The 15,183-nt window shown below is 47.2% G+C and overlaps 1 protein-coding gene across 1 annotated transcript in view; it reads right to left on the bottom strand.

Annotated features, from left to right (window-relative positions):
- The window catches only part of LOC144610412 (inactive carboxypeptidase-like protein X2), a 111,459-nt gene that overhangs the window by 16,435 nt on the left and 79,841 nt on the right, over positions 1-15,183 (bottom strand). The window contains 7 exon segments of the mRNA XM_078429068.1: positions 371-722; positions 3,643-3,816; positions 6,182-6,378; positions 7,603-7,726; positions 11,263-11,345; positions 12,732-12,876; positions 14,312-14,396. Coding sequence (XP_078285194.1) covers positions 371-722; positions 3,643-3,816; positions 6,182-6,378; positions 7,603-7,726; positions 11,263-11,345; positions 12,732-12,876; positions 14,312-14,396 — 1,160 coding nt within the window.

A 15,183-nucleotide genomic window follows, 5' to 3' on the forward strand; every position in this document is an offset into this window, starting at 1 on the left:
ACGGACTTGGAGGGCCGAAAAGGCCTGTTTCCGGCTGTAGATATATATGATATGATATGATAATATGCAACAAAATGCATTGAAACTTTTGACTTGCTGTAGCATTTGCTTCTTCAACGACAAATTGCTTGACAAGCTTGCTAACTTAGTGTTTTGCTCATCGTTAGATACGAGAAGATAAATTAAACTCGTGTCCCTGCTCGTTAGCCACAGCGATCGCTTAAACTACATTGCTTAGATACAGAAATCCTCCCAGTAATGAAATCTCTACACTTGGGGTTGTGACTATTATCACAGAGGCGCCTAATTTTAGAATTGGAACGCTCTTCCGGTGCCATTTATTTTGCTGTCAACTGGAGATTATACTCACTGCCAACAGATGGATGCCAAGCCCCTCCATTGATGAGTCCAAATCCTTTGGTGAAGTCGTCAGTGTGGCATTTGCCTTGATAGGTCTCAGCCATCCCTAGATGTGCGGAAGCAAAGGAGGTGGCAAGCCAATGGAATACCCCGTCATCCGGCGTCTCCATGTAACTGAGATTTTCGCCTTCCTCGTAATCCTCCAGCATTTGTGCTCTGCGCATCATCTCATCACTCTCCTCTTTGTCCCTTGCCATGTTGAACGGAAACGTCACCACTTTCTCCCCTCCAAGGATGTTGGCTCCAAGCACAAAGGGGATCTTTTCCAACCATGCCACAATAGCACGCGTTTCCATAGCAACCTGGGTAAAATGTAAAAACGTTGGTGACAAGGTTAGTCAAATGTGTCTGCTGGAAGAGATGAAGCTCGTTCACCATTAACTGTCATCTCTTACACCATCAGTTAGCACTTTCATGTTGTTGCCTTACAGTGAATGCAGCGCCGGAGACTCAGGTTCGATCCTGACTACGGGCGCCGTCTGTACAGAGTTTGTACGTTCTCCCCGTGACCTACGTGGGTGTTCTCCGAGATCTTCGATTTCCCCCCACACTCCAAAGACGTACAGGTATGTAGGTTAATTGACTGGGTAAAATGTAAAAATTGTCCCTAGTGTGTGTAGGATAGTGTTAATGTGCGGGGATCGCTGGGCGGCGCGGACTCGGTGGGCCGAAGAGCCTGTTTCCGTGCTGTATCTCTAAATCTAAATCTAAAAAATCTAAATCTACAATCAGTTAGCACTTTCATGTTCTGGAGGCCATTTACAGTTTGAGCTGATTCTCAAATAGCTCCCCACTGTTATCAAATTATTGTGCGGTCTTTAGTTTAGTTTAGTTTAGAGATACAGCGCGGACACAGGCCCTTCGGCCCACCTAGTCCGCATCGCCCAGCGATCCCCGCACACTAACACTATCCTATACACATTAGGGACAATTTACACAAACATCAAGGCAATTAACCTCCATACCTGTACGTCTTTGGAGTGTGGGAGGAAACCGAAGATCTTGGAGAAAATCCACGCAGGTCACAGGGAGAACGTACAAACTCCGTACAGACAGCACCCGTAGTCGGGATCGAACCTGGATCTCCGGCGCTGCAAGCGCTGTAAAGCAGCAACTCTACCGCTGCGCCACCGTGACCGCCCATGAACACGGGTGTAGACCCAATCTTCCAATCTACCTCACTGCAGTCCTTGAATTTTTCTCTCTGTAGGTGCACCACTATAGTCTGTTGTATTGTTTGATTGTACTTGTGTATAGTGCACTTTGATTTGACTGGATAGCAAACAATCTTTGCACTGTATCTCAGTGCTGGTGACAATAATAAATCAATACCAACAAATAGAAAGAAAATGCTTAAAAACATTCAGCAAGGTAGAATGTGCAGAAACAAATTGTGTCAGATCAGTGACTTTTCAGTGTGGAGTTTGCACTGTCTGTGACTGAAGGCCTATTCATTGAGTCATTTAGTCATAGGGTGATAGTGTCAAAACAGGCCCAACTTGCCCACACCGGCCAACATGTCCCAGCTACACTAGTCCCACCTGCCCGTGTTTGGACCATTTCCCTCCAAACTTGTCCTATCCATATACCTGCCTAACTGTTTCTTAAACGTTGGGATAGTCCCAGCCTCAACTACCTCCTCTGGCAGCTTGTTCCATACACCCACCACCCTTTGTGTGAAAAAGTTATCCCTCAGATTCCTATTAAATCTTTTCCCCTTCACCTTAAACTTATGTCCTCTGGTCCTCGATTCCCCATCTCTGGGCAAGAGACTGTGCATCTACCCGATCTATTTCACTCATAATTTTATACTCTATAAGATCACCCCTCACCGTCCTGTGCTCCAAGGAATAGAGTCCCAGCCTACTCAACCTCTCCCTGTAGGTTAGACCCTTTAGTCCTGGCATCATCCTTGTAAACCTCCTCTGTACCTTTTCCAGCTTGATAACATTTTTCATATAACATGGTGCCCAGAACTGAACACAATATCCTAAATGCGGCCACACCAACATCTCATACAACTGCAACATGACCTCCCAAGATGGCTGATGAAGCCTATGTGCCAAAGCCTATTGAAAGTCCAAATGCAGTATCAACTGGTGCACTCTTACCTATTCTAGTTACAATCTCTTATCAGATGATTGAATAACAGTCCTCCCAGAAGCTAGGGTGTAGTCATGATTTTTTTCCAACCTACCTCATTGCAACCCTTACACTTTTTCTCTGTGACAGTAACGCTATAATTCTATATACTGCACTCTATTTTTCACTTTGCACTACTTGTTGTACTTAATTATACTCAATGTGGTATAATCTGACTAGTTAGCGCGCAAAGTTTTGCACATTATCTTGGTATATTAGTTTAGTTTAGTTTAGAGATACAGCGCGGAAACAGGCCCTTCGGCCCACCGGGTCCGCGCCGACCAGCGATCCACGCACATTAACACTATCCTACACCCACTAGGGACACTTTTTACATTGACCACGCCAATTAACCTACAAACCTGTACGTCTTTGGAGCGTGGGAGGAAACCGAAGATCTCGGAGAAAACCCACGCAGGTCACGGGGAGAACGTACAAACTCCATACAGACAGCACCCGTAGTCGGGATCGAACCCAGGTCTCCGGCGTTGCATTCGCTGTAAGGCGGCAACTCTACCGCTGCACCACCGTGACCGCCCTTGAGACAACAATAAACCAGTACCAACATCGGACCACTTCTGACGAGTCCATGAGGCTGCTGCAACTAAGAATGTCATTGTTCTGGTTGATATCCATTGCATTTGACAAATAAACGCACTAGGTCTTAAATACCCCCTGAGAGAGTCGTTGCCCGGACACCCTTAAGTTATTTTTCAATTCATGTGAACACAGACTGGGTATGAAATCTGTGACATCTTCAATTGGTTCGATTCGCATTCCCTCTTAAATTAGTAGCTGCACGATACATGAGGAACGACACTTGGAAAGAGACCGTCTCTCGCCCTTCCCCTTCCAGTGCATTTCATTGAGGTTAAGCTGCAGTCTACTTGTCTGAGATGGAAGTGACGTTCTATTGAAGCCATAGAACAACATTTAAAATATTTTATTGGGACTGTTAAATGGCAGCATTTTATACTTTCATTTCTGCAATTTTGCAATCTTGTTTTAATCTCTATCCCAATTGTCTGTTGAATGAAGGGTTGTTATGCAGGTCCTGCAACGTGACAGTTGCTTGCTCACCGCGCTTTCATCTGACTGATATTCCTCTGGTATGGGAAGATGATGATTGGCAACTCGTTGAACACCTCTTGGGTCCTTTGCAGCCCACACTGAAGTCAGTTCTGGAAAGTTGTCGCTAAGGTCAAATCCTTCTTCCGTCCAGTGTCCTAACGCCCAGCTGCTCAGCTCAGAGCCCTGTGTGAAAATAGAAGCAGCTTGGCTCTCTTTAACATTGTACCTCGTATCACAGTCGTTTTTGTACCAGAATCAATTTATCTTTTACTCACGGTTTTGGACACTGCCGATCCCGCACAATTTTCAATGGTGCCACGGTTTGACATTAAATTGATAACCTCGCTTAAAAAGGAATGTCATACACTAGAGGTCATAGCTTTAAGGTGAGGGGGGCAAAGTTCAAAGAAGATGTGGGGGGGGGGGGGGCAGGTGTTTTACAGTGGTGGGTACCTGTAGCGTGCTGGTGGTAGAGGCAGACAAGATCGTGGCATTTAAGATCATTTTCGATGGGCACCTGGGGAGATATGGGTCATGTGCAGCTGGATGAGATTTGTCTCCATCTTGGCATTACGTCACTTTTCCTTGTTCGTGGTTCTAATGGGAATAACAATCTCTCCTTCCGAAGCCGGAGTGTGAAGATGGGAAACTCTGCAAGATTCTACTCACTGCCATGCCAGAATCTAGATAGAGCTCTTAAGGATAGCGGAGTCAGGGGGTATGGGGAGAAGGCAGGAACGGGGTACTGATTGAGAATGATCAGCCATGATCACATTGAATGGCGGTGCTGGCTCGAAGGGCCGAATGGCCTCCTCCTGCACCTATTGTCTATTGTCTATTACTAGATACAAAGAGAAAATAAGCTCCATTTTTTCAACATAATTTTCACTCCACATTCGCTGGTAATAACACATGAAAGACTAGGCACAGTGCTGATAGCCTGATATACCACTCATTTACAGGGGTGTCACAAGGTTAATGCTAACTGTCATAGAAACACATCTAAGGTTGAACAGTGTATATTTAATCAATTCATAGTCTATTTCCCTGCTCTACATCTGGGTCACTAGCCCAAATTAACAACTCCTGGGTAGACACAAAATGCCGGAGTAACTCAGCGGGTCAGGCAGCATCTCGGGAGAGAAGGTATTTATTCACAAAATGCTGGAGTAACTCAGCAGGTCAGGCAGCATCTCAGGAGAGAAGGAATGGGTGACGTTTCGGGGCGAGACCCTTCTTCGGACTGATGTCAGGGGGGCGGGACAAAGGAAGGATATAGGTGGAGACAGGAAGATAGAGGGAGAACTGGGAAGGAGGAGGGGAAGAGAGGGACAGAGGAACTATCTAAAGTTGGAGAAGTCAATGCTCATACCGCTGGGCTGCAAGCTGCCCAGGCGAAATATGAGGTGCTGTTCCTCCAATTTCCGGTGGGCCTCACTATGGCACTGGAGGAGGCCCATGACTGGTCAGACTGGGAATGGGAAGGGGAGTTGAAGTGCTCAGCCACTGGGAGATCATGTTGGTTAAGGCGGACTGAGCGCAGGTGTTGAGCGAAGCGATCGCCGAGCCTGCGTTTGGTTTCGCCAATGTAAATAAGTTGACATCTAGAGCAGCAGATGCAATAGATGAGGTTGGAGGAGGTGCAGGTGAACCTCTGTCTCATCTGGAAAGACTGTTTGGGGCCTTGGATGGAGTTGATGGGGAGGTAAAGGGACAGGTGTTGCATCTCCTGTGGTTGCAGGGGAAAGTGCCAGGGAATGGGGTGGTTTGGGTAGGAAGGGACGAGTGGACCAGGGAGTTACGGAGGGAACGGTCTCTGCGGAACGCAGAAAATGGAGGAGATGGGAAGATAAGGCCAGTGGTGGGGTCCCGTTGTAGGTAACGAAAATGTTGGCGGATGATTTGTTGGATCCGCTGGCTGGTGGGGTGGAAGGTGAGAACGAGGGGGATTCTGTCCTTGTTACGAATGGGGGGAGGGGGAGCAAGAGCGGAGCTGCGGGATGTAGAAGAGACCCTAGTGAGAGCCTTATCTATAATGGAAGAGGGGAAGCCCCGTTTCCTGAAGAACGAGGACATCTCGGAAGCCCTAGTGTGAAACACCTCATCCCGGGCGCAGATGCGACTTAGACGGAGGAATTGGGAGTAGGGGATAGACTTTTTGCAGGAGACAGGGTGGGAAGAAGTGTAGTCCAGATAGCTGTGCGAGTCAGTGGGTTTATAGCAGATGTCAGTCACTGGTCTGTCTCCTGTGATGGAGATGGTGAGGTCCAGAAACGGGAGGGAGATGTCGGAGATAGTCCAGGTATATTGAAGGGCAGGATGGAAATTGGAAGTGAAGTGTATGAAGTCAGTGAGTTCTGCATGGGTGCAAGAGGTAGCACCAATGCAGTCGTCGATGTAGCGGAGGTAGAGTTCGGGGATGGGGCCGGTGTACGCCCGGAACAGGGATTGTTCGACGTACACGACAAAGAGGCAGGCATAGCTAGGGCCCATGCGAGTGCAAACATCCTTAACAACTCTTGGACTATATTTCCAATTGGGTGCTCACTATTTCATAAGCCAGTTCGTAACCGTCTGGATTGAGAGAGGGTATAAGGTGTATCCTTGTGTTATCGATTAATCGTGTGATCCGGGGGTTTCCGTAGATGTATTCCTTACACAGGAATTGCATTAGAAGCAGCAGTAACTCCCTCCCTAAGACCTCATTCCCATGCATTCCAGCTGTGTAATGAAATTCGGGTTCCCCTGTAAAACAACAAATGTTCAGAGTTAGATGCAAGAACCAGGAGAGGGACACAGTATTGATATGGTGACTACTTTCAGAGGCTTGATCGCAGTGTGGCCAAAAGAACTGTTGTTTTGCAGTCTTTGCAAGACTCAGAGTCATAGAGTGATACGGTGTGGAAACAGGCCCAGCTCACCCACACCGACCAACAATGTCCCAGCTACACCAGTCCCACTTGCCTGCGCTTGGTCCATAACCCTCCAAACCTGTCCTATCCATGTACCTGTCCAACTGTTTCTTAAACGATGGGATAGTCCCAGCCTCAACTACCTCCTCTGGCAGCTTGTTCCATACACCCACCACCCTCTGTGTGAAAAAGTTACCCCTCGGATTCCTATTTTTTTACATTTGCCCAGCCAATTAACCTACATACCTGTACGTCTTTGGAGTGTGGGAGGAAACCGAAGATCTCGGAGAAAACCCACGCAGGTCATGGGGAGAACGTACAAACTCCACGCATCCATTCCCTGCACACCAGGGACAATTTACACAGAGGCCAATGTACGTCTCTGAGATGTAGCTGAAAATCTACACGGTGACGGGGAGAACATGCAAACTCCACACAGACAGCACCTGACGTCAGGATTGAACCTGGGTCTCTGGTGCTGTGAAGCTTCTCGACCAGCTGCGCCATTGACACAAATCATTCCCAGCCTTTAGTTTCTCCGAGGAGGGATCTTTTGCAACCTGGATAAAACCGGAGGCTGGTGGTAACCATGTACTAGACTAACCATAGTATTAACCATGTGCTGATGCAGATGCCAGTGATAATTACACTGATGTCCATAAACTATTACTGAAACATGGACGAGCAGTAATTATGACTTTGATTGTGATTTTAGTGATTACTAGACCAAGTGGACCCGTTGGGCCCAATCCTCTCCTGCATTGGTGCACCCCCCCTCCCCCCCTCCCCTCTCTCCTCACCCCCCTCCCCTCTCCTCCCCCACTCTCCCCTTCCCCCCACCCTCCCCCTCCCCTCCCCTCCCCCTCCCCTCCTTTTAAACTTTAAAATGTGAATAACAAAAAATATAACACCGATTTCAATAAAACTACTTGCATTATCACTAAAGTGACAATGGTGAGTAAAGGTGGGACTAAAATTGTCGTGCTATCGTGTACCGTTTAGGCTGAAGTTCAGTCACAAACAAGATAACAAACGAGAGTTTTAGTATATAGATTACCAGGTTCATGATCTCCTGGGTTATCTGACAATTCCATAGCGTACATCTTCAATCCTTGGGAACTTTTTCCAATGTTGTAGATCCGGGTAATATTTGGGCACCGCTCGTTCACTAACTTCATCAGCTGGCAGGTAATTAAAAAAGAAAATTCAATGTTTCTTTTATTTACCGCAAATACATACAGTACGGAAACAGGCTCTTCACCACAACTTACCCCATGCCAAACAAGATGTGTAGGAAGGAACGTCAGATGCTGGTTTAAACCAAAGATAGACACAAAATGCTGGAGTAACTCAGCGGGACAGGCAGCATCTCTGGAGGGAAGGAATGGGTGACGTTTCGGGTCGAGACCCTTCTTCAGACAAGAAGACTTAAAGAGATCTAACTGTTAAGTGCAATACAATCCATGGTCTGAAGAAGGGTCTCGTCCCGAAACATCACCCATTCCTTCTCTCCAGAGATGCTGCCTGACCCACTGAGTTACTCCAGCTTTTGTTTCTATCTCCAACCAAGATGTTCCACCTCTGTCCCAATTTGCCCATCTATGGCCCATATCCCTCGAAATCTTTCCTATCTATGTAGCTGTTCAAGTCTCTTTTAAATGCTGTTATGGCATTTGCTTCTTTTTTTTTTAGAGATACAGCGCAGAAACAGGCCCTTCGGCCCACCGGGTCCGTGCCGCCCAGCGAGCCTCGCACATTCACACTATCCTACACACACTAGGGACAATGTTTACATTTGCCCAGCCAATTAACCTACAAACCTGTATGTTTTTGGAGTGTGGGAGGAAACCGAAGATCTCGAAGAAAACCCACGCAGGTTACGGGGAGAACGTACAAATTCCGTACAGACAGCACCCGTGGTCAGGATCGAACCTGAGACTCCGGCGCTGCATTCGGTGTAAGGCAGCAACTCTACCGCTGCACCACCGTGCCGCCCATCTTCAACTATCTCCTCTGGCAACTTGTTCCATGTACCTACCAGGGCGGCACGGTGGCGCAGCGGTAGAGTTGCTGCCTTACAGCGAATGCAGCGCCGGAGACCCGGGTTCGATCCCGACTATGGGTGCTGCCTGTACGGAGTTTGCACGTTCTCCCCGTGACCTGTGTGGGTTTTCTCCGAGATCTTCGGTTTCCTCCCACACTCCAAAGACGTACATGGTCTGTAGGCTAAATGGCTTGGTAAATGTAAAAATTGTCCCTAGTGTAGGATAGTGTTAATGTGCGGGGATCGCAGGTCGGCGTGGACCCGGTGGGCCGAAGGGCCTGTTTCCGCGTTGTATCTCTAAACTACCGCCATCTGAGTGAGAAAGTTGCCCCTCAGGTTCCTTTTAAATCTTGCCACTCTCATCTTAAACCTATGTCCTTGATTCCCTTACTCTGGGTAAAAGACTGTGCATTCACCCTATCTACTACCTTCATGACTTCCATCAGCTCCCCCCTCGGCTTTCCAGCTTTGATGAATAAAGTCCTAGTCTTCCCAATTTCTCCCTATCGTTCAGGCCCTCGAGTCTTGGCAACAACCTTGCGAATCTTCTCTGCACTCTATCCAGCTTAGTGACATCCTTCCAATAGCAGGGTGGCCAAAACTGAGTACAATACTCCAAATGCCACCTCCTATCTTGTACAAATGCAACATAACATCCCAGCCTCTATAATCAATACATACCTGACTGACGAAGGCCAATGTACCTAACGTATTGAGACGTGGGAACAGCATTATTCGTTAGGTATGTGCATATTTCACGAAAAGATGAAGGTGCAGATGAATACGAATGTTCTAAAAGTGCATTAATAAAAAGTGTTCCTTTCCCACTTCTGAAGATGCAAATAACATCAATATTCAGAATGCTTTGTTAGGTGGATGATATTAAGTTGCCCATTTTCGTGTGGTGGCGCCTAACGGCTGCGGCTCGCTGGCAGTCTGTTTGTCCTTTGTCCTTTTTTTGTTTGTGTGTTGGTGTTGGGGTGTTTTGTTTTTGGTTGTGTATGTGTGGGGGGGGGGTGTATGTGTGGGGGTGGTGTATGTGGGGGGGTGTATGTGGGGGGGGTCTTTATTTTTTTAGGTCTCTTCCTCGGGGCGAGGCTCGGCCATGGGGCCTTCCATCGCCCGGTGCGGCTCGGCCGTGGGACTGAACAGTGCCCGGTGCGGCTCGGCCGTGGGGCCTTCCATCGCCCGGTGCGGCTCGACCGCGTGGACTTTCCATCTCCTTGCGGGGGCTGTGCGGGTCGGTCGCCTCGGTAGGGGTTGAGTTGTCTGTACGTGGGAGGGGCATGGGGGAAGAGAGAGGGGAAGTTTTGTTGCCTCCATCACAGTGAGGGGGTGTTTGGAGTCACTGTGATGGATGTTTGTGTTGGGGTTGTGTCTTGTGTTTTTTGTACTGCTGGCTGTAATCTCGTTCGGAACGAATGACAAATAAAGCTTTTTTGGATTTATTGCATGTGCAGTTTGCCATTTCAATCGATTCATTTATATATGACCTTACTTCTGTAGTTGAACGTTTTTCTTGCCTTGAGCTGTGGAAGGAACGATCATGTTCTACAGCAGAGCCCAAGCACTGTCCAAAGCAACTTTACTGGGAGAGACTACATGATGAGGCACACTGGTTGTGGGAGCAACATTCATGTTGGCCAAAGTTAGAGGATAGGCTGGAATGTGAGGAGGAATACAACAGACAATGGGAAGAGTGGAGGGGCAGGTGGCAGTGCAGTAAACAGTGCTTCACAAATTATATTGTGTGTCAAAGATCACTGTTGTAGATGCTGTCTTGCTTCTGATGAACAGGAGTATAAATGTGCAGGCCCAACTTAGAAACATAGAAAATAGGTACAGGAGTAGGCCATTCTGCCCCTCGAGCCAGCACCGCCATTCAATATGATCATGGCTGATCATCCAAAATCAGTACCCCATTCCTGCTTTCTCCCCATATCCCTTGATTCCGTGTGCAGTTTTGGTCTCCAAATTTGAGGAAGGATATTCTTGCTATTGAGGGCGTGCAGCGTAGGATTACTAGGTTAATTCCCGGAATGGCGGGACTGTCATATGTTGAAAGACTGGAGCGACTAGGCTTGTATACACTGGAATTTAGAAGGATGAGAGGAGATCTTATCAAAACTTATAAGATTATTAAGGGGTATAAGAAAATAACTGCAGATTCTGGTACAAATCGATTTATTCACAAAATGCTGGAGTAACTCAGCAGGTCGGGCTGCAGAGAAGGAATGGGTGACGTTTCGGGTCGAGACGTTAGAGGCAGGAAACATGTTCCCAATGTTGGGGGAGTCCAGAACAAAGGGCCACAGTTTAAGAATAAGGGGTAGGCCATTTAGAACTGAGATGAGGAAAAACTTTTTCAGTCAGAGAGTTGTGAATCTGTAGAATTCTCTGCCTCAGAAGGCAGTGGAGGCCAATTCTCTAAATGCATTCAAGAGAGAGCTAGATAGAGCTCTTAAGGATAGCGGAGTCAGGGGGTATGGGGAGAAGGCAGGAACGGGGTACTGATTGAGAATGATCAGCCATGATCACATTGAATGGCGGTGCTGGCTCGAAGGGCCGAATGGCCTCCTCCTGCACCTATTGTCTATTGTTAGCCCGAAGAGCTTGATCTAATTATCTCTTGCAGTATGTGATGTGTAATATCCAGCACACTGTTAGTCATACCTGACGCATATCTTTGTAGTTGTGATGCTTGAAGTCAAGTCCGTCTCCTGAAGTCACTTCATTTGACTCGTATTGGTTGGGTGCTGCGTGATAGATAGCACATGTTAAAAGTTTTTAAGTCAGTCTGAAGAAGGGTCTCGACCCGAAACGTCACCTATTCCGTCTCTCCAGAGATGCTGCCTGACCCGCTGAGTTACTCCAGATTTTTGTGTCTACCTTCGAGAACAATCCAACTTTGTTCAAACTCTCCTCATTGCTGCTATCTCAGATTATTATCAAAGTGCAAAGAGTTTGGACGTGAATTAAGTTTTGCGCGATCTAGCTGTTCCAGTGTAAAACAATCCAAGTTCTTACAGCCAATACTCTCAAACCGAGGCAACACCCTGATAAACCTCTTCTGCACCCTCTCCAAAGCCTCCACATTCTCGCTGCAATGGGACAAGCAGAACTACACACAATCTTTGCCGAGCCAACGCTTTATAATGCTGCTTCATGACTTCCTGATTCTTATATTCAAAGCATCGCCTTCTCCATCATGGTCTGGTTTGGCTCAACCACCAAGCACGACATCCGGCACGTTCAATCAACCGAGAAGGTTGTTATAGACAATAGACAATAGACAATAGGTGCAGGAGGAGGCCATTCGGCCCTTCGAGCCAGCACCGCCATTCAATGTGATCATGGCTGATCATTCTCAATCAGTACCCCGTCCTGCCTTCTCCCCATACCCCCTGACACCGCTATCTAAGAGCTCTATCTAGCTCTCTCTTGAATGCATTCAGAGAATTGGCCTCCACTGCCTTCTGAGGCAGAGAATTCCACAGATTCACAACTCTCTGACTGAAAACGTTTTTCCTCATCTCAGTTCTAAATGGCCTACCCCTTATTCTTAAACTGTGGCCCCTTGTTCTGGACTCCCCCAACATTGGGAACATGTTTCCTGCCTCTAACGTGTCCAACCCCTTAATAATCTTATACGTTTCGATAAGATCCCCTCTCATCCTTCTAAATTCCAGTGTATACAAGCCTAGTCGCATTGACGAACTGTACACAGCAAGGGCCAGGAAGCGAGCGGGCAAGATCATCTCTGACCCCTCTCACCCTGGCCACAAACTCTTTGAAGCACTTCCCTCTGGAAGGCGACTCCGGACTGTCAAAGCAGCCACAGCCAGACATGAAAACAGCTTTTTTCCCCGAGTAGCAGTTCTACTCAACAACCAAAAGTCTGTAGCCTCTTTTTGCTCTGGTATTTTATTTCATCCACATGTTTAAACTATAATGTTTTATTTTTAATGTTTTATGCTTTATTCTTAATTGTTTACTGTATGTTCGTGTTGTTACTTGCGAGCGGAGCACCAAGGCACATTCCTTGTATGTGTACATACTTGGCCAATAAACGTATTCAATTCAATTCAACTGATGAAGGCACCTTCTTTACCAATCTATCTGCTTGAGAAAAATAATCGTACCGGACACTGGACAGGCGAGCAGCTCCATTCTCATGCACAGACTTCCATTCCAACTCTGTGGGTTTATCCTGATGTAACGAGCAACAACTGTTTCTTGTAATTCACTCAGGACTGGTGTATCTGTGTCCACGTTTCCGTAAAATAGCTGGAAAAGGGGTAAGAATATGTGTTATTTTACGTCTCCATCAGTTAGCGCTATCATCATTATGAATCAATTTGGTTATATTATTTAGTTATAGATCTTATCGAAACGTATAAGATTATTAGATCTTATCGAAACGTATAAGATTATTAAGGGGTTGGACACGTTAGAGGCAGGAAACATGTTCTCAATGTTGGGGGAGTCCAGAACAAGGGGCCACAGTTTAAGAATAAGGGGTAGGCCATTTAGAACGGAGATGAGGAAAAACCTTTTTCAGTCAGAGAGTTGTGAATCTGTGGAATTCTCTGGCTCAGAAGGCAGTGGAGGCAAATTCTCTGAATGCATTCAAGAGAGAGCTAGATAGAGCTCTTAAGAATAGCAGAGTCAGGGGGTATGGGGAGAAGGCAGGAACGGGGTACTGATTGAGAATGATCAGCCATGATCAAATTGAATGGCGGTGCTGGCTCGAAGGGCCGAATGGCCTCCTCCTGCACCTATTGTCTATTGTCTATTTAGATGAATTGAGTAATTGCTCACTTATGTCAACTGCCAAGTCTTGATTTGAACAATGCCAGCTGAAGGTTGAACACATACCCTTAAGTTTAGTTTAGTTTAGAGATACAGCGCGGAAACAGGCCCTTTCAGCCAACTGGGCCCGCGCCGACCAGCGATCCCCGCACATTAACACTATCCCATAGCCAACTAGGGAGAAATTTTTACATTTACCAAGCCAATTCACCTACAAACCTGTACGTCTTTGGAGTGTGGGAGGAAACCGAAAATCTCGGAGAAAACCCACGCAGCTCACGGGGTGAACGTACAAACTGCGTACAGACAGCACCCGTAGTCGGTTTTCTCCGAGATCTTCGGTTTCCTCCCACACTCCAAAGACATACAGCTATGTAGGCTAATTGGCTTCGTAAATTTAAAAAGAATTTGTCCCTAGTGTGTGTAGGATAGTGTTAATGTGCGGGGATCGCTGGTCGGCGCGGACCCGGTGGGCTGAAGGGCCTGTTCCGGTCCTGTATCTCTAAACTACATCCATTAGTGTGTATTTAGAGATACAGCGCAGAAACAGGCCCTTCGGCCCACCTGGTCCGCGCCGCCCAGCGATCGCCGCACATTAACACTATCCTACACACACTAGGGACAATTTTTAAAAAACATTTTGCCTAGCCAATTAACCTACAAACCTGTACGTCTTTGCAGTGTGGGAGGAAACCGAAGATCTCGGAGAAAACCCACGCAGGTCACGGGGAGAACGTACAAACTCCATACAGACAGCACCCATAGTCAGGATCGAACCTGAGTTTCCGGTGCTGCATTCGCTGTAAGGCAGCAACTCTACCACTGCGCCACCGTGCCATCCATTGATGATGTACCCATTGAGTGTACGATACTTCATTCAAATACACCGACCTTTATCTGCGGTACTTACCCAATCGTAATATCCATCTGTGTATGTCACCCAGGTATGGCTGTCATTGCTGAACTGCACATAGTACGTGTTCACCCAGTCGTTGCTGTCAATGAAGACAATTGTTAGCTTCAGAAGGTCTGTATGCTCTCCGCTAGCCTAGAGATTGGAGCTTCAACCAGCGCACGAGGGCTGGCCACCACAGAGGGCCAGGCACCTGCCCCATAGGCTGCCCCGTCCACATCCAGCCACTCATTCACTTCACCACTGACGCACCGTATCGATAGCATACAGTCTATACTATCTACAGGATGCACTGCAGCCACTCACCGTGTCTCAAAAGACAATAGACAATAGGTGCAGGAGGAGGCCATTCGGCCCTTCGAGCCAGCACCGCCATTCAATGTGATCATGGCTGATCACTCTCAATCAGTACCCCGTTCCTGCCTTCTCCCCATACCCCCTGACTCCGCTATCCTAAAGAGCTCTATCTAGCTCTCTCTTGAATGCATTCAGAGAATTGGCCTCCACTGTCTTCCGAGGCAGAGAATTACACAGATTCACAACTCTCTGACTGAAAAACTTTTCCTCATCTCAGTTCTAAATGGCCGACCCCTTATTCTTAAACTGTGGCCCCTTGTTCTGGACTCCCCCAACATCGGGAACATGTTTCCTGCCTCTAACGTGTCCAACCCCTTAATAATCTTATACGTTTCGATAAGATCTCCTCTCATCCTTCTAAATTCCAGTGTCTACAAACCCAGTCGCTCCAGTCTTTCAACATACGACAGTCCCGCCATTCCGGGAATTAACCTAGTAAACCTACGCTGCACGCCCTCAATAGCAAGAATATCCTTCCTCAAATTTGGAGACCAAAACTGCACACAGTACTC

The sequence above is a fragment of the Rhinoraja longicauda genome, chromosome 36 (assembly GCF_053455715.1).
Source record: "Rhinoraja longicauda isolate Sanriku21f chromosome 36, sRhiLon1.1, whole genome shotgun sequence".
NCBI classification, from domain to species: Eukaryota; Metazoa; Chordata; class Chondrichthyes; order Rajiformes; family Arhynchobatidae; genus Rhinoraja; species Rhinoraja longicauda.